This window comes from Gopherus flavomarginatus, chromosome 3 (assembly GCF_025201925.1).
Source record: "Gopherus flavomarginatus isolate rGopFla2 chromosome 3, rGopFla2.mat.asm, whole genome shotgun sequence".
In the NCBI taxonomy this organism is placed as follows: Eukaryota; Metazoa; Chordata; order Testudines; family Testudinidae; genus Gopherus; species Gopherus flavomarginatus.
Window position 1 is genome coordinate 26911521 of NC_066619.1, and position 19746 is coordinate 26931266.

Consider the following 19746-nt stretch of genomic DNA (forward strand, 5'->3'; position numbering starts at 1 on the left):
CTCAAACCGGAGTGTGATAGAAATAAGGTTTGTCTTCTTATTAATAGTGTACCGTTAAAATGACACTTTCTTGGTGGCTTTGCCATTAGTGCATTGTTCTGCGATGGAGAAGAGGAGGCTCTGAGTGAATATGGGAAGTTTTATCATTAGTCTAAAACTGGGAATAGTGGGGAAATTATTAATATGAAGACAGATACAAATACTTTCCCTCCATTCTGCGGAAAAAAGGAATAAGAATCTCAAATTCAGACACAGAGGGACAACATTTTAGACTTATTTCTATTTATTGTTGAGCAGGTCTGTGGCTTTAACCTGTAGCCTGCAATATTTTGAAAACATTCACTTTTTTTTGTTTGCTTATCTCTTCAATCCCAGAGAATTGAAAGATAACCTTGGCAGCGATGATCCAGAGGGAGATATACCAGTCTTGCTGCAGGCTGTCCTGGCAAGGAATCCTAATGTTTTCAGGGAGAAAAGCATGCAAAACAGATACGGGGTACAAAGTGGTGAGGATATGTTTCTACTAATTACGTTTTATACATTTTAAAAAAAAAAGGTCAAGTCCTCACAAATGTGTGTGGATCACAAATATGACAAATTCCGATCTTTGTGTTTTACCTTTGGGTAATGTCAGGATGCTGTGTATCTTGGTTACTCCTTGGGGATAAGCAGGGACACTAGAAATCTAATGGGAATTTGGTAAAAATAAGGTTAGTCTCCTCCAAATTAGTGGGATTTTGTTTGGGGAAGGGATTTGCTTTGTTGTTGTCTTTTTTTTTTTTTTTTTTTTTTTTATGGCTTTGAATTTATCTTTGGCTCTTTTCTTATATTTGTCTTATCATACCAGTGAGATTGTTAACATGAACTGCAGCTGTTCCAAATGTTGTTGTTGCAGTGGTGGCTGTCAGCACCTCAGATGGCAGGGACATGGGTTAACTGAGACCCTTGCTTCCTCGCCCTGGTGACCTCCCAGTTGCTCATGGGGCAGAACCCTGTGGTGAAATCTGTTTGAGGGAATTGTGGGAATGGTTTATATGTAATACACAAAAATATATGGAAAGTGATAAAACTTTCTGTTGTCATGAACTGAGTAGCTGTTTTGAATCTAAGTTAATTTGTCCCCGGCCAAGAATTTTGCAAAGGAGGAAACGAGCTGATGAAGTTTTTGCAGATTTTGAGGGAAAAGTTATACTTAACTATTGAATCAAATTGCAAGGGGAGATGCCTTTTGTGAAGCAAGCACAGTCATTCTTAAGAAACTCACTTAAAAACTAATGGCATTTAAAAAAAATTATTAGGGATGGAAGATATTGGTAACAGCTCCATACAAAATATAAAACTTGGAAGGAGGAGTTACAATTAATTTAGCCATGTAAAATATTTCAGGGGATCAGAGGGGAAGATGTGGCATGCTTAAACCATTACAAAAGTTTAATCTTAATTTATACAAACTTCAAACTGCATGGCATGTAAGCAAACTTTGAATCATAAGTGTGTAGTCAGAAGATAGAGCTGGAGAAGAGAGCTAAATTTTGAGAGAAACCAGGTACTAGAGAAAAGAGTTTGGGTTATGAGGCAAAGCATGACCATATTGAAGTGGTCAACATGGACGGATTGGAATGCAAATAGCAGATAGCAGGCCTAAAAGAGAACCAAGCCACTTCTACTCAGCTTTGTTCATTTGAATGATCCTGAAAACATAATTGCCATGAAATAGAAAACAATGTCCTAGTGGATAGATAATTGGTAATAACTACCCTGAAATTTGATTATGTCCTTCAAATCTGGAACACTTGAAGTGTTTCTTCTTGGGGTAGTTTTAATCCATGAAAGTATCCATCTAACAACCTACATCTTGATTGAAATTGTTGCCTGTATAATGAAAAACATTTTAAATAAGACGACAATTTTCTAATTGGATCTGGACACAATTGGGTTGCTATTGTAACCTTAAACTACTTGGTGCCAGATTTAAAAAAAATTAAGTTTGTGGAAACATAGTGTTAATTAAAACACAAACAACCCTGCCTTCCCACCAAAGAATCAGAATAGGTGGACATTAGAAGGTTTCATACAACTCTCTGAACTCTGTGATGGTGTTACTAATGAGAGTTGGGACAAGATCAACTAGGGCTTTTGCTTTATGATGCAGAAAGGTTTGTAAGCTAGAACATTACACTGTTGCACAGACAATTCAGTAGAGAAATTAACAAGGCACAAGTGGAGTTAGACACCCAACTCTCATTGGGTGTCTATTTCCTCTTTATGCCTTTTCAAATCTCCTCCAGAGGTGGTAGAAACTTGAGTTATTAATATAAAGTTGGTGAGGCCAGCTGATGGAAGAATGCCAGTCGGGCAGTTAAACAATTATATTGAAACTGGGACAAAAACATGTGTTTTAGTACAATATGTCAGGACAAAAGGTGCCCCCAGAAAACTAGGTCTTCCCTGAATAAACTAGGTTACTGTACATCACGCTATCTGGAGTGGCTCATGCCTGTGAGTGGCAGCCTCAGGGAAGACTGTCAAAAAGCAGGGCAGAAACCCCAAACTCCTTGTATGTTCTATAATTAGATTTCATCAGCCCAATAAAAAAGGTGAACTTCTAAAGCACTATAACAGTCTTACCATGGAGTCACAGACAGTCCCCTTGGGCATTCCAGTCTGTCTTGCCATCCGAACTGTGTGGTAGATGGTTACTTTACACCAATAATGACGACAATATTCAGGTTACTCCCAGTCCAAAGCACCAGTCACTTATTCCAGGTCAATTGTACTCATATCTCAAACCAAAGACAATGCTTGTAGCCAATACTGTAATATACTAACTAAAGATTTATTAACTAAGAAAAGAAATGAGTTATTCACAGGAAACATACACACACGAGTTACAGTTTTATATTTAAAAAGGTAATATAAGCTTCTAAAATAAGCAGCTCTGTACATTCTTCAGGGGTGCCCCATGCTAAGCAGCATGAAGATTTCTTGCTTATGTTTGTTAATCTTTGCCCCTCAGAGTCCGGACAGTATAAAGATCCCAGTTTCTCATTGTCAGGGATTTTTATCCCTTCACTCCAGAATCCAGACTGATGGGATAAGTTCATGTGCAGATCTTCTCTTCCTGGAGAGAGTGAGGAATGTAGTCAACAAGGTCTCTGCCCTTTGTTGCTTCATAGTTCCTGATTTGCTTTCAATGGGCCATCTTGTGTGCAGGATGAGCACTTCACCTTAATTAATGCTCTTTTTCTTGTTTGGTCAGTTACACAATTACAGAGGTTTACAGTGCAGACACTCATAACTTTATATCATGCAAGATAAAGGTTATAAGTGAAATTTGTATGTGCGGCATCCTACACTAATCATAATGTCTAACACCAAACACATTCTTACAGCTCTAATATTTATCTTAACAATACTAACAGACAGGTAAGACAGACTGGTTTCCAGTTATGTTTTTGTCTGTGTTCAGTGAGGCCTGAGGCCTTGGCATGAGTTGGCACCTGGTGTGCCAGTGTCACACTGTCCATCTTACGTGTTGGATTCTAATAGATGCAATAAAGTGCACAAGTGGAATTCCATAGACTTTGAAATCTATAAACAATACTGGTTGTAAGAATAAGAGTTCAACTTAGAAATTAGGGCTGGAGGATTTCTTTTTACTTAGGATTTTAATAATTCTAAAAAGGAAATTTTAATATGTAGACAGATTTAGTCTTTTATCACAAGGGAGTTGGTATTTCCTGATATTAAGTGATAAAGTAATGATGTTCAGTTGACAGTAGGTAGCTAAATAGATTTTTAGGGATTGCTAAAGTTTGTATGGCATTCAGCTAGTATTTAGGCTTTTGGTAGCTGCAGTTGTCTGAGCTCAAATGTGGATTATTTGTTTACCACTTCGTTTAGCTCTTTAGCCATTTTGCAAACAAATTTTGGTAATGTACTCCAGTGGTTCTCAACTGGGGTTCCGCAGCACTCTGGGGGACCACGAGCCCTTTCAAGGGGACCACAGGGCCCCACGGCTGAAGCTCAGATCCCAGCACCCCCCTCAGGGAGGCTGAATCCTGAAGCCTTGAGCCCTGGTGCTCCCTGTGGGGCAGAAGCCCTGAGCCAATGGGCAGAGTTGGGGACATAGAGGTATTTCCCCCCACCTCTCCCAAGGTACAGCACAAGAACACGGTAGTCTCGGGAGCAGCTCCACACCTCTTCTTCGCCCCTGCCCCTCGGCCAGGTCGGAGGCAGGAAGCCGGAGCCGAGCAGTGTGGAGCAGCTCCTGCTCTGGCTGGTGCCATGGGCTAGACAGCAGCAGCGTTCCTTCTTGTCCTGCTGGTGCTCCAGGTTGAAGGTGTTCCTCAGCTCCCAGCCCCCTTTGCTCCCTCAGAGGCAGCTGGTAAGAGCCCCCCCAGATGGGGAGACCCGGCTCCGTGTCTGGCAGACCCCTCTGGGATCAGGGACCGCAGAGGAGTCTTCCCAGCACACAGCCCCTAATATCCCTCTCCCTACACCCTGAGGCTACACCTTCCCTGCACCCTGAGCTGCTCCCTGACCACACACAGCCCCTAGTACCCCTCTCCCTGCATCCTGAGCTACCTTGCTGCCTGCGCACAGCCCCAGCTACCTCTTCCTGCACCCTGAGCTACCTCCCTGCCCTAGCCACTCCCCTGATTATACCCACAGCCATTACCTGTGTGCACACAGCCTCTAGCTACCCCCTCCCTGCACCCTAAGCTCTTTTCAAACTTTTGAGCTAAGCCCCACCACCTTTGAGTTGCACAAACCAAGCATAGCAAATCAAGGAATCTCAATGTTAAGATTAAACTTAAAAGAAATTCAAATATTTTTAGATATAGAAATGTACACCTAATATTTAACTCCGTCTTTTAGTAATGCAGTGCAATAACAATAAAACTTTGACATTTCAGTGTTTGTGACTTCACACTAGATTAAACTGATTTTTAAAAATAGGGGTTTTTTTGCACATTTTCTCTATCCCCCATGGTGTCAGTAGAGGGCAGCATTATGGTTGTTTTGGATTCCTTAACTGTGCATTTCTATGCATTAAAATATTTAGATTTCTTTTAAGTTTCACCTTAACTCAAAGCTGGGTTTATAATGCATAGTTTGGAGGTAATTACTGAAACATACTGTCAACAGCATCTCCATTTTAGCATAGCTTTTTCTTTGCATGCCCTTGGTTCTTGTGTGCTTGCTCATGTCAATTCCATTCTAGGTGTGTGTGTGCCCATGTGTGTGGTCGTCAGAGATTTTTGCCTTAGCGATATCCAGAGGGCCATCTGTAGCTCCCTCTTGAGTGCCATGCTCATGCGTCAGTATATCAGGCGACACAAACCCTACACACTCCATGTTCCTTCTTACCGCCTATGGTGGTTGCTCAGAGTGCCTTTGAGCAGTTTCATCTCCTCTAACTTCAAGCTTCAAGGTCTTGTAAATAGTTTGTATATAGTACCGTTAAGTAGTTGTTAAGGGTAGTTAGCAGTTAGTCCCACTTCGCCCCAGACAGGGCATGCCCCAGTCTCTGGGGCTTAAGCCATGCGCAGACTATAACAGGCCTATGCCTGTAAGTGACCCCCACAGCAGCAGCCTCAAGTGCTTGGAGGAATCACATGTGAATGACAAGGGTTGTATTTGTAAATATTTTCAACCCAGGACTTGGAAAGAGCAGCATATTTGTTTGCAGGCTCTCCTCATGGAGGCTGCCCTTCGTCCGGCTTCCGAACCATCCTGCCAAGACTCACCTAATATCTCGACCTCTGTGCACAGCACACCCCGGGCACTGGGCTCCGCCCTGCACCACTTCCCATGGCTGGTATCCAAAAAGAAAACCAAGCAGCACAGTCCCCAGCACCGGGCAAGGAGGGCCATCACACATCAGGCAAAGGACCCACGTGTATGTGCCTCCCCAGATGGGGCTTTAGCTCCTTAAAGGATCCGCCACCAACTCCCAGGAGCGGTAGGGGACTAAAACTCCTGATTGCATTGATGTCTTCTCAAGCTTCCGTGGTGCCGAGAACGCCACAGGCTTCCGCTCACACCGCAGGAAACTGCAAAGGTGCCCTATGAGGGCAAGCCAACTGCTAAGACCCCTCAGGGCAGTGGAGTGCCACTGATCCGCCGAGACAAGGCAGTGCTCCTCACCGTACCACAGGTTCTGGAGTCACAGCCCAGATCCTCTGGGAATCACCCTTGGTCACTGTTACCTCAATTGCGGTCCCTACTGTCTCAACGCGGATCACCTAGGGGGAGGCGCCAGTCTCCAAACTACTGACAGGAGTTCGCCCTCCCGCCAGTTGTCCTTTTGGCGCAGATCTTGGTTGCCTGCCCCATGGGAGGGCTCCCCATCATAACTCTGGTTGCCCCGGCACCGTTCCCCTCAATACCGGCACTGATCCTCTCATTCCAGGCACTGGTCTTCAGCAGTGAGCAGGCAGACACAAGTGTCGATGGTCCCACTGTGGTCACTGGAAGGGGATTGCTCCAGCATGGAAGGGCACTTCAGCTCCTCGCCCAGACCCCATTGGTGCAGTTAGGCTTCCGAGGCCCTGTCTACATCGATGGTGCCACCTTCTCAGCATGGCTAGTGGCCAGCACAGTGACCATATTGGAGTCATGAGGTGTTCCGGTCATGATGATTCCCCCTTTGCACCACTCATCTGCTACGGCCTCAGAGCAACAAGTCGCTCCCCTAAACCTCCCTTCCCCATGGACGATGCCCCAGGGCCTCCCCTGGTGGTACAGTCGTCATCTTCATTCCCAGACAAGGCGGTTTCGGGACCCTCAAGGGCCAGCCCTCCTGATGACTTTAAAGAACACCAGACCCTGCTTCAATGGGTGGCCGAGAACTTGGGCCTAGAGCTGGAGGAGATGGCCAAACAGGCAGACACCTTGTTCAATGTCCTCTCAGCCTTTACCTTGGTCCATGTTGCACTACCAGTGCATGATGGGATCCTCAGAATTGCCAAGGCCTTCTGGCAAACCCCATCTTCCATCCCTCCCACCTCCAAAAGGGCCAAAAAGAAGTACTTGGTCCCAGCCAAAGAGTTGAGTACCTTTATACTCCCCATCTCTGGCTCGCTGGTTGTCTCTATGGCCAATGCAAAAGACAAGCCGGGACACATCAGCTCAACTCCCACAAATATAGGCCAAAAGATTGGACCTTTTGGGGAGAAAAATTTATTCCACTGCCAGCCTACAGTTCCGGGTGGAAAACCATGAGACCCTCTCAGGCAGATAGAATTTTAATTTATGGGACTCCCTCCATAAGTTCAAAGAGTCCCTCTGCAGAGTTTGGCCCGTGAATTAGGCACACTGGTGGCCAATGGCACTGTGACATCTAGGTGCTCCTTCCAAATGGCGTGGGACACTGTAGACTCGGTGGCTAGGATGGTTGCACTGGTGGTGGTTATGAGGCTCAGCTTCTGGCTTCAGACCACTGGTCTTTCCCAAGAGATGCAGACCTCAATCCAGGACTTTTCATTTGATGGGAATGGTCTCTTATCCGAACAAATGAATGCAAGGCTGCATGGGTTGAAGGACACTCGGACCACCCTTCACTCACTGAGCATACGTACACTGCAGTCTGCACAGAAGCAGTTCTGGACGCCCCCACCACCAAGGCCTTGGCAGCCTCATTAGGGGTCTGCTAGGAGGAGGGATAGAGACATGAGTTTTAGTCATCACCGCCCTTCCTCCCCCTCCTCACCTGTGCAGCCCAGCCCAGCAAAGCATTCAGGAGGCCAGAAGCTCATTTTGAAGGTGCACTCAAGAGCGATGCCCCAGTCAATTCCCTGGATCCACCCTGTCCTTTCCTCAGTTGTTTTCGTCCCTACTGTTCGGTCTGGTTGCAGGTCACCTCGGACCGCTGGGTGCTGGACCTAATATCTTGGGGCTATACCCTGCAATTTTCAGCTGCTCCTTCCCCCACCTCCTCTTTTCCTATCCCTCTTCAGGAACACTTCTCACAAATAACTCCTTGTTCAAGAGGTCAAAAACCTCCTGGGCCTAGGATGGTGGAGGAGGTCCCTCGGGACATGAAAGGAAAAGGGTTCTATTCCTGCTACTTCCTAATTCTGAAGGCAAAAGGGGACTTCAACAAGTCTCTGAAAAAGTTGAAGTTTTACATGGTATCCCTGGCGGCCATCATCCCCTTCCTGAATCCGAGAGATAGATACACCACCGTTGACTTAAAGGACACTTATTTCCATATTCCCAGCTGCTTCCTCAGTTTCATAGCTGGTGGGCACCATTTCCAATTCACAGCGCTGTCCTTTGGCCTCTCGTTGGCCTCCAGGATCTTCACAAAATGTATGGTGCCAGTGGCTGCTTACCTGAGATGCTAAGGGGTCCAGGTCTTTTCATATCTCGATGCCTGGCTTATCAAGGGCAGGTCTCAGGAGTAAGTGCAGAGGAACTTTAATCTTGTACATTCCATTTGCCGTGACCTGCGCCTGTTAATAAATGAGAAATAAATCCACTTTAACTCCTGTCTAGTGAATAGAGTTCATTGGGGCGGTTCTTGACTCCATGTGAGCCAGAGCCTTCTTTCCAGAAGTGCGTTTTCAGGCCATGTTGGACCTGATCTCCCATGTTAAGAACCGCTCACCCTCCACAGCTCACGCCTGCCTATAGCTGTTGGGCCATATGGCCGTGTGTACGTATGTGGTCAGTCATGCTCTGTAGGGGCCGTAGATGGAGCAAGCGTGGCTGGCTTCGGTCTATATTCCCAACAGGCATGATCTAGACTGGATGGTCAGGATACTGGACCACATTGGGTCATCCCTGGATTGGTGGCTGGATTTGGTAATAGAGGGAGTCTCTATCATGACCTCATCCCCGTCATGGATCCTGGTCTCCAGTGCTTTGGTCCTGGGCTGTGCTTTGGACCTGGGAGCCCACCTGGGCAAGCTGAGCACCCAAGACCACTGGTTGCAGGATGATCTGGACCTCCATATCAACATCAGGGAGCTCAGAGCGGTTCGCCTGGCCTGTCAGGAGTTCTTGCCCCATCTGAAGGGCAAGATGGTGCAGGTCCTGATGGACAAAACTGCCACGATGTGTTACATCAACTGTCAGGGAGGTGCCAGGTCTTCAGCCCTTTGTCAAGAAGCTCTCTGTCTTTGGGATTTTTGTGTGCGGCATGCCATTCATCTGATAGCCACGCACCTGCCTGGAACCAGGAACCTCCTGGCAGTTAACCTCAGCAGGACTTTCTCCTCTCACCTTGAGTGGCCATTCCATCCGGAGGTGGTCAGTATAATCCTCCAGAGATGGGGGACTCCCCGGGTGGACCTGTTCATGTCCAGACAGAACAGAAAATGCATGTTCTGTTCAATCTGAGGAATGGATGGGCACTCCCTGTCAGATGGCTTTCTCATTCCGTGGTCATCGATGTATGCTTTCCCGCCAGCACCACTGGCAAAATAGGGCGAAAATTATCCTAATAGCCCCATGTGGCCTTGCCAGCACTGGTTTGGCATGTTGCAGAGCCTTTCGGTAGCCGCCCTGCTGCAGCTGCCCTCTGGCTGGATCTGCTGTCACAGAACTGCAGTGGCTTTTTGCATCCAAACCTTGTGGTGCTGCACTTGACAGCTTGGCTATTGCCATGGTTAAGTGCAGATAAACGGGCATGCTCGGCTCGTGTCCAGCAGGTCTTGCTGGGCAGCAGGAAACCCTTCACCAGAGCGATTTACCTGGCCGAATGGAATAGATTCACATGTTGGGCCTCAGAATGGCATATTCTGGTAGAGCAGGCCTCGCTGTGGGAGATTCTGGATTATCTGTTGCATCTCAAACTGCCAGGTTTGTCCCTGTCATCAATCAAGGTCCATCTGGCCGCTGTCTTGGCTTTCCATCCTCCGTTCCAAGGCAAGTCGATCTTCACTCATGACGACATGGTTTTAGAAAGGTCTGGAGCATCTCTACTTGCACGTCTGGGATCTCTTCAGTGTGCCCCCCCCCCCAACTTGAATCTTTTGCTATCGTCGCGATAACGTCAGCCTGCGAGTGTCCGAGATCGGGGGCTTCACCCTATGCGGTCTTCTACAGGGATAAGAGTCCAACTGCGACTGCACCCAGCGTTTCTGCCCAAGGTTGTTTCCCAGTTTCATACTGGCCAGGACACATACTTGCCCGTCTTCTTTCCAAAGCCTTGTGCATCAGATGAGGAGCAGAGGTTACACACTCTGGACTTCAGGAGGGTGCTGGCCTTCTACATAGATAGAACAATGCCATTCTGTAAGTCAATGCAGTTGTTCATTGCGGTGGCAGACAGAATGAAGGGTCGCCCAGTATCTGCTCAGAGGATTTCGGCTTGCATCACGACCTGCATCCGTTACTGCTGTGAACTGGCAAAAGTGCCTCCACCGGTGATTGTGAAAACACACTTGACTAGGGCACAAGCATCATCAGCTGCCTTCCTGGCACAAGTAGCAATCCAAGAGATCTGTAGGGCCGCTACCTGGTTGTCTGTCTACATGTTCACATCTCATTATGTGCTGACCCAGCAAGCTCGAGATGACTCTGGCTTTGACAGAGCAGTGCTGCAAGTTGCAAGACCGTGAACTCCGAGCCCATTGATACTGCTTGCGAGTCACCTAGAATTTAATCAGCTTAGGCAAGAACTCTAAGAAGAAAAAACGGTTACCATAACTGTTCTGTGAGCTGAGTTGCTCATGTCCAATCCATTACCTGCCCTCGTGCCTCCCTGTTGGAGTTGTCAGCAAGAAGGACCTGGAAGGGCGTAGGGCGTATGAACGCGACACTCAAGGCAGTGTCACAGCTGGCCCTATGGATACCATAAAGGCAAAAATCTCTGACAATCATGTACATGGGTGCACACACACCTAGAATGGAATGGACATGAGCAACACATCTCAACAATAGTTAATGAAAAGGGTGGGTAACTATTTTTTTTATAAAAACTCATACACAAACACTAAACAAAAACTCAAAGGGAATGCTACCATGTGATCTTCATAATATTTTAAAGATACATAGTTTCAACCTTAATTTTTTTTATTTTACTATTAAGGGGAGATTTAGTTGCATACCAGTTCAGTGCATATTAGCAATTAAAGTTGGGTTTATAGCTGCTTTGGATCACCAGAGCTATACAAGTTAACTGAAGCTGGCTGTTAATTTGCAATTGACTTATTACTGTAGGAGGTTGTGTGACTGTGACTGGTAATTTGTAGAGAGATGAGGGAAAGCCAGTCTCCAAGTAGCACTGTCTCTGTGCTTTAAGTGTTTCCCAGGCATTCCTCCCTCTGTTTCCACAGCAGTGCTGACTGATACACATTGGAGCAGAGGCCTCAGTGCCATAGCCTTTCAAGTACACATGCCCAAACGTGTGGCAAGAGAACCTTTAAAGAGCCGTGACAGGTGGGCCAGGTATTCTACCAGTGAGAACTCTCACATGTTCAGACTCCTTCGGACTCTTACACCCGATACAATTGGTGCATTCATAATTGCTATAGAGGAAGGATAATAATTGATTGAACTTTCTCTGTCACAGTGGCAAAGAGTTATCTGAGCTCTACTTGGTTACCTGTAGCCTTTATAATCATAACAGTGGATTGAAAAAGTCATTAGTTTAGTTTTAATTCAACCTAATTTCAAAATTAATTTATATTCAAAGGTTGACAAGTCTGCGTATTCTGTAATTAGTCATTCAGGTCAAAGAAATTACGAATTAAGTTTTCAGTTAACTCATAAGCTAATGGATTTACTTGTAAATTCTGAAATAATCATTCTCTACTCAAAAAGTGTGTGTACTTTGTCAGTTTTCTGTTTGCTTATTATAGGTTTAATATTTGACTTGCCAACTCTTTTGTTTTTATATATAGAATGAAAACTGCATAAATGGTGGCCTGTGAAAGACCTTTCATGCTATAGTTGTCTTCCTGATATTAGTATGATCTGAATGGTCATTTCTGGGGGTCCTATCACTGACACTCATCCCCCCTCCTGCATCCCTGCACCCTCTACTCTCCCCCACCCCCCGAATGAAGCAGGGGCAGTGAACTGCAGTTCAGGAACCCCCTTGGCTGGACAGTGCAATTTGTCCTCTCCACCAGCCTTTGTACAAGACAACCACATAAAGCCCAATTACACAAGCTTAGTGGGAGTCAAGGATTTTTCATCTCATATTACTGGATATAGTGAAAATGCCTCTATAGTAAAATGATATACATTTCTCAAACTTCGTCAGTGCAATTAGAGAGACTTTCACTCCAGCTAGTAAACTGTTAATCTGCTTGGAATACAGAACTTCACACCTATCAGGTAGGTAATAACTGCTGCATTCCAAGAGGATTATCAGATCTCTTCCCTGCTGAATAAGAGAAGAGGGAGGAATGGGAACAGGATTTACCTATACAAAAATTTGTACCTTTTATTTAAGTTATTGCCATCAGTGATGCAGTTGTATTGATACAGCACTGATACAGATAAAATTCAGGCATTTGCCACTATGTCATTAAACTTGTTCAGTTAAAGTTGCAGAGAGGCAGTTATGCTATTATGGGCTACTACTGCAATATGCCTATTAATTTTTCTAGCATAGATGCAATCAAAAAGAAGACAAAGCAGCTCAGTTCTAGAACTCTGTCTTTATTGGGAAAGTGAATCGGTATCCTGGTCCTCCTTCCCCCTGCAGTACTTGTAACTCTTACCAGAAGTGCATCTTCTGAAATTCATAAATATGGCTTTTATAGTTAGCACAGCTCTCACACCCTCTGTTTCCATTTCACTTCTTTTGCAGGGTGCAACTTCACTCCCCACATTAGTTGAAAGTAGATGGTCTAGCGGTGGATGCAAGGATTTGAGTTGCAAAGAGATCACCTGAATGTCTTTCATGTGTCTTGTCTACACTGAGTAAACTTACCAAAAAATACAAACCATTTTGAACATCAGTTAAGTTTGCTCCAATGTCAAAATAAGTGAGACAAGCTTTTGAGCTTACACAGAGCTCAGATCATGACCCTGACCACTGTGTAGGCTCAAAAGCTTCTCTCGCTCACCAACAGAAGTTGGTCCCATAGGGGAATTTATTGACCCTTGGGTGGCTCTGATTTCTTTGAGCTCCTCCACTCGTCTCAGTGCAACAGGAATAACAACTCAGTTTCTCTTTAGAAACTCTGTCTGGCTTCAGACACCTGTATACCCAACCCGCCCCACCCACTACTGAACAGTAGTAGAATTAATGGCCTTTGCAGGTCAGTTTCCCATTAGAGGAGAAATCAGTGATGCAGAGTCTAGAAATTTTCTTAATATAACAGGTATATCTCAATATATTAAATATTAAAACCAATCTCATAGAACTGTAAGAGACCCTGAAGGGTCATCAAGTCCAGCCCCCTGCCTTCACTAGCAGGACCAAGTACTGATTTTGCCCCAGATCCCTAGGTGGCCCCCTCAAGAATTGAACTCGCCACCTGGGTTTAGCAGGCCAATGTTCAAACCACTGAGCTATCCCTCCCCCAATCTATATTGTTTTATTTACAATACGTACACCAGTCCCTAAACAGAGATGGTCAAAGAGCAAGCAGGGAATCACCTCTTTCAGGAATCTTAGCCAAAATACCAATGCCCTATTCCAAGGCAGCAACTCTACGTCAAGAATTGTCTCTAGATGGATTAAAGCAGAGAGAGCAAACTACCCTGCTACCTGCAACAGCTCCCCTACAAGGTGGTAAAAATACAACATTTCTTACAAAAGAAAAAAAAAGTGCTTGGAAAAACTAGGCGTAACAGTGTTATCTGATCCTCCTTCCCCCACCATAACGTGAACACTGGATGAGAGAATTTTGACTGTCTCTTGCAAATGGCATCACCTTCTAATCAGAGCCCTTCTTAAGAGGCCTAAAAGTCAAAATCAATTGTAATGTTCCTTGAGAAGCATGAGTTTGTGGTGAACGTGGAGAAGTATGATCTGGCAGCAACACCTGTGAGTAATTCTGGACATAATACAATAGTAACCAAAGAAAAGGTTCTCATTTCAAATGAGAAACAAGAAAATATTCTGGACCTAATTCAACAGCTATCATTTGCACCCATGGCATCAGTAAGAGCCTGAATGCAACTCAAGAGCGTACTGATGTTGTGTGTGGAAACTCTTCAATGGCAGTGTTTCCATGTGAAGTCAGTACAAAAAATCCTGCTTCTTGAGTCTTCAGTTTTGTCCAACTTTACATACAAGGAAGAGGTTCCACTCTCTGTGCTCCAGTTGTTGCACTGGTTGGCCCATTCCATAGGTTCATTTCAGGCCACCTAATGTTGTAGTTTGATTGAATGGCAGTAACAACCAATTCCAAGTTTGCTCAGTTTTGGGCTTGTTTTTAAAGGGTCAGATAACACAGGACACATGGACAGCAAAAACATATGAAGTGGTGGAACTTGAAGCAATTAGGGCCATCATACTTCACGTCTAAGAACATAAGAATGGCCATACTGGTTCAGATCAATTGTCCATCCAACCCAGTATCCTGTCTTCCAACAGTGGCCAATGCCAGGTGCTTCAAAGGGAATGAACAGAATAGGTAATCATCAGGTTGCCAATCTCCTGTTGCCCATTCCCTGCTTCTGACGCACACAGCCTAGGGACACTTTAGAGCATGGTTTTGCATCTCTGCCCATCCTAGCTAATAGCCATTGATGGACCTACCTAGATATAGACCTGCAGAACATTTCTGTACTAGTCATGACAGGCAAGGCTACAACCATGGGATATGTGAACAGACAAGGGGGAACAAAGTTTTGAACTCTTCACAAGGAAGCCAGCCTATAAATTGGACCCTACATATCAGATGGTGCGTATTATAATGGACTGGCTAAGCAGGATGGAGAGAGATCCAGGGTGAATAGTTCCTGAGTGTGAGTCATTGTGTCACCCAAGGCTTCAGATTGCTGAGCTTAGACCTGTTCACCTCAAGGTCAAAGGCTCATATGTCCTTAACAAGATAGGGACCTAGAAGCAGTGGTGAAAGATGCTGCTTTTCATGACCCTTGAAACCACTCTCCATGTGTTCCTTCCGAAGACTATCCATAACTAAAAATGTCACAGCAGAACCAAGTCTCTATAACAATTGTGCCTCACTTCACTTGGTGACATGGTTCTCAGACTTAATCCAGATGCAGACCACACATCTGGTAATGCAGCCTCAAATCAGACCACTTCACAACAGTGCCAAAAATTCACCAAAGCCCTAATTTGCTATGTCTACCAGCTTAGAATTTGAAAAGTAGAAAATGAGTTCTTCAGGGAACTCCCAAAAACTCTCTGCTATTCTTATGTTTTCTTGAAAGAAAATTAATACACACAAGCAAAATTCAGATACTCCTGTTATAAATGACACGTGAATAATTTGCAAATATTAGGCATAACCTAGAGTGCATGCAGTGTGGCTTATTTATATGTCCAAAACCATGCACCCTTAAGAAACGCGTTTCAGCCATTTTGAGCATGATGAGCTAGGAAAGAAGTGAGCTGATTGCTAGACACAAGTACTTCCCCCATTTACTAAGGACAGCATCATTGATAAATCCTTCCCAGGTTAACAGGCACCTGCAGGCCCTGCTTTTTTCCTGATAATGAGGATCTCCTCCTTAACTGTTATCTCCTCTTCAAAGAGAACTTTGGAAATATATGTTTATCCATGAAGCCTCAGTACGGCAGCATGAGATTCTGATTACAACGGACACAGCATTAATGCTGAAAGTTGACTTTTTCTTCGTCGAGACAAAAGGGTGGAGGTATTACTGTCCTCTGGAGTCCCTTGAACACCTTAGATACTAGAAGGATGACCAAAATAATCTGTCCAAGGTTGAGGCCTCCAGAAATTAAAGATACTTCATGTTCTGTAGCAGCTAGCCATCCAGGAAAAACAGCCTAATAGGAAGATGGATTAAATTAAGAGTCTTGGAAACTTGCAAATATGGGTAGGCAACTCCATTTGTGAGTATTAATGCACACACAGCTGAGAAATGGCAGAGATTTGATGGTCAGAAGGGTTGAATGCTTCATTTAAGGAAATCTGCAAAACAATAACTTTGTTTTCGAGACACTATGAAATGTCCATCGTGTCTGCTGCTGTTAGCTTTTGGTAGGAGAATTTTATAACAAATTATATTTCAGTAACTGGTCATGCCCCTGAGACTTAATATGTATATAATTAATCATTCACCATCCCAGGAATTGCAGTCACTATGAACATCCCATTTTGAAGACATAATGGACATCCCTCTTCCCTACTTATGAACTTCCCTTCTCAAACCCCTTATGTCCAGTAGGCTGACCCACCCATTTAATTGGCTAATTTTCCAAAGTTGTTGTTATGAAGTGCTTTTGCTAATGTAAAGTTTAGTTAGTGTTTATTTCAACTTTGGTAGCTCAGGATATGATTTTTAAGAGGACGTCTAAAGCCACATACAAGTCACACCTTAGATTCTATCTCCCTACTGCCTCATAGCAAATAGTTATTGAAAGGTCTAGGAAAGGACATTTCCAGGTAAAAATAACTTTTTTTTTTCCATTCATACTTCTATTTCTGTAGTGCACCATAACTGAGTTTATATTGAAATGATACAGAGGCTGCAACAGTTAACAAAACACAGCTGCTTGTTTGCTTCTTAGGATAGGCATGATAGTGGGTTACTGCTATGTCCATGGCATACACTCTAAGAAGTTAGATTAAAAACCTAGATACTGTTGTGATCCGGTTGCAGTACAACACTACTTTTTCTTAGAATTCAGAACTATAATGCATGAAGAATTCCAAATCATACTTCTCCCTAACACAGAGGCACAACTCATCCCCCTGTATTCTAGGCTGTCTGCAGACTGAGTTCTGTTACATGCTTCCCTAGAGAGTCACTCTACCTGCAACCAGGATTATGAAAACCCCTGAGAATCTGAAGTGATAGATCACAATTTTAACAGTTTCAATATATCACAGTTACTCACCCTTCATGATGGATGCTACCTGTTTGTATACCTAGGGATACAATTCAAGGTCTTCATATATAGAGCTCTTCATAATCTAGGCCCAGATGATTTAACAGATTGCCTTTTTACCCTGTGTTCCTTCCTGATAGGTACAGTTGTTTGCAACAGTTAAAGCTGAATCAGGACTGGATTGAGAAACGTATTTTTCTCTGCATTCAGTTGAAGCAGGCAAGAGATCTGCTGGACTCCCACATAAGATAAAGTTTAAACCATGCTACAAGTTTGCCTTATTTAACTTAGCCTATTTTTACATTTATTTCCCTCCTTCACTTGCTTTCAGATCAGTTCAACTTTGTCCATCCCTCCCACCCCCCCTCTCGGCTCTTACTAGAGTAAAAGTTGTTTTATCCGGCACTTCAACTGGAAAGCTCTGATCATCATTTAAAGTCCGGCTTATAGTTCAGTCTGCGTGGGGCCATGCAGGGGGTTGGGGCATGGGTGTGAGTGTGGAGTGTGGGCTCTGGGAAGGAGTTTGGGTGGGGAGGGAGCTCGGAGCTGCTGGTTGGGGCACGGGAGGGAGTGCAGAGTGCCGGATCCAGGGGGCGCTCACCTCAGGCGGCAACCTGTCCCGGCTGCTCCTAGGAGGTGCAGCAGGCAGCTCTGTATGCTGCCTCTGCCCACAGCTCTCATTGACTGTGTTTCCCATGGGAGTTGCAGAGCCAGCACATGAGGTGAGGCGGGGGCAATGCGCAGAGCTGCCTGCTGCGCTCTTCCTAGGAGCAGCCAGGACAGGTAGCCACTTGTGGAGAGCTGCCCAAGGTGAGTGCCCCCTGGATCTGGCACCCTGTGCCCCAACCCCCTGCCTGAGCCCCTTCCTGCACCCAAATTTCCTCCCAGAGCCTGCACCCCAAACCCCTCCCCCCTGCTCCACCCACACCCAAACTCCCTCCCTCTTAGTTAACTGGCACCCCCCATTCTCCCAGCATGCCAGATAAAACAGCTTTTACTATATTTTGGAATTGATTCCTTTATGGATAGTATGTTTTTCCTTGGGAGCTATTGCAATTTATTCTTGTTCAAGGTTTTTTTAATTACTGCATGGCTGTATGCAGTATTTGAGTGGTTCTTTAAAAAATATTTCTTGTTTGATTGTATGATGCTTACTGGAAAGTACAAAAACCCTCATAAATGTACTGGGAGAAAAAAAACCAATATTGTGTCTGGATGTGTGTTACAGGCCACTGGTTTATTACTAGTTCATTTTCATGGGTGTTGCTGTAAAGCCATATTTGTCTGTTCTGTCATTTGGGAAATACTGTTGGAGAACAATAATTTCTTTTTAATTTGGCTCTAGACCCGTCATATCAACCCAATCCTCCCACCCATTTAATAGTTTAGAAGTGTTTTTCTTGCTATTGTAAGAAGTATTGTTTAATTACAGATTTATTATTTTACTGTTTGACTCAACTGTGGTGTGTAATCCAGGTCCCTATTGTAAAAAGAGTTTATCATTGTATGTATTTGCCTACAGGAATAGGAGAGATGGGGAAAAAATAATAAATATAAAAAACTACCTTTTGAAATGCATTCCTGATATAGATCTGCTTCTTAAATGAATTTTGTATATAATCTAATACATACATTTATGAGTATGTATCATAAATATGAAATATACATATTAAATGGAGCTGAGTGTGTAAATGTTTTTTCTAATTTAATTGTAAGTACAGGATATTAATGTGGTGAGTGTACCCTTTATATTCCTATAAAAAGTAGTTCCTCAAGAAAAACCTAAAAGTTGAAAATGTACAACATATACATATGGTAACATTTGATTTTTTTTTTATTTTATTTTTTTTAAACAGGAATGATGATGCCACAGTATAAACTTTCTCAGAATTCCATGCATGGTAGTCCTGCATCTTCCAATTATCAACAAACCACTATCTCACATAGCCCTTCCAGGTAATATAGTGTCTACACTAGGGAAGAGGTCAAATCCATTCTGAAGTGGTGGTCATATTTGTTCTGAGTCTGTGGGTCGGAATTAAAATTTCAGTCAGGAGGCAAACACTGTATTCTTGTCCAACCACAGAGTGAGCCTCTTTAGCTGGCACAGTTGAATATGGCATTTAAATGCAGACTTTTAAGAGGGTAAATGCATTTATGAAACCAGCTGTCCTTTGTTAATTAATTCATCCCTGCGTGCGTTCCTGTATGACTAATCACTCCCTCACCAATTTTTGGTGAATTTTCAATACCTTCTGCCTCAATTTGGGAATCCTCCTCTGGAGGCTTCTCTCCCACACCCCTGTAATGGGAGACTGGCAGTGGTGGCAGGAGGGACTGGGGCAGAAGTAGGGGAGAGATAAGGGACCCACTCCTGCAGATTTGGCAGCAGCAGCAAAATTGAGGTAAAGGAGACAGGAAGAACTTCTTATTTAAGCCTGTACTGTGGGGCGTTGTGAGAGCAGCTGTACAAAGGACTGCTGATAAGAGGACGGGTACAGGTACCTGTGACCAGTCAGACATAAGCTTCTTTCTCAACTCTGCCTACACCAGCCCCTCTGACCTGTATCAAGAAAAGCAGCTGCAGTCTGGATAGCTTCGTTAATTTTGGATGGGGCTGGATGGGAAAAGGTTCAGCATGTGGGCTGTATGCTTGACACCCTTGGTTTACCACTAACAAACCCAGTTTGCTTTGTTAAGCTTTAGAACTCTTTTATTTGACACATTACATAATGCATTTATATACATTAATGTAACTTGGCAAATAAAACTGTTCTGCC

General features: G+C 44.3%; 1 protein-coding gene across 4 annotated transcripts in view; it reads left to right on the forward strand.

The window, feature by feature from the left end:
• The window catches only part of NIPBL (NIPBL cohesin loading factor), a 309341-nt gene that overhangs the window by 125257 nt on the left and 164338 nt on the right, over positions 1-19746 (forward strand). For 3 of the 4 annotated variants that reach the window (XM_050943765.1, XM_050943763.1, XM_050943764.1), the window contains exons 4-5: positions 376-506; positions 18823-18922. In XM_050943765.1, coding sequence (XP_050799722.1) covers positions 376-506; positions 18823-18922 — 231 coding nt within the window. The remainder of the gene's footprint in view (positions 1-375; positions 507-18822; positions 18923-19746) is intronic. The other variant, XM_050943767.1, reaches the window with a different exon arrangement.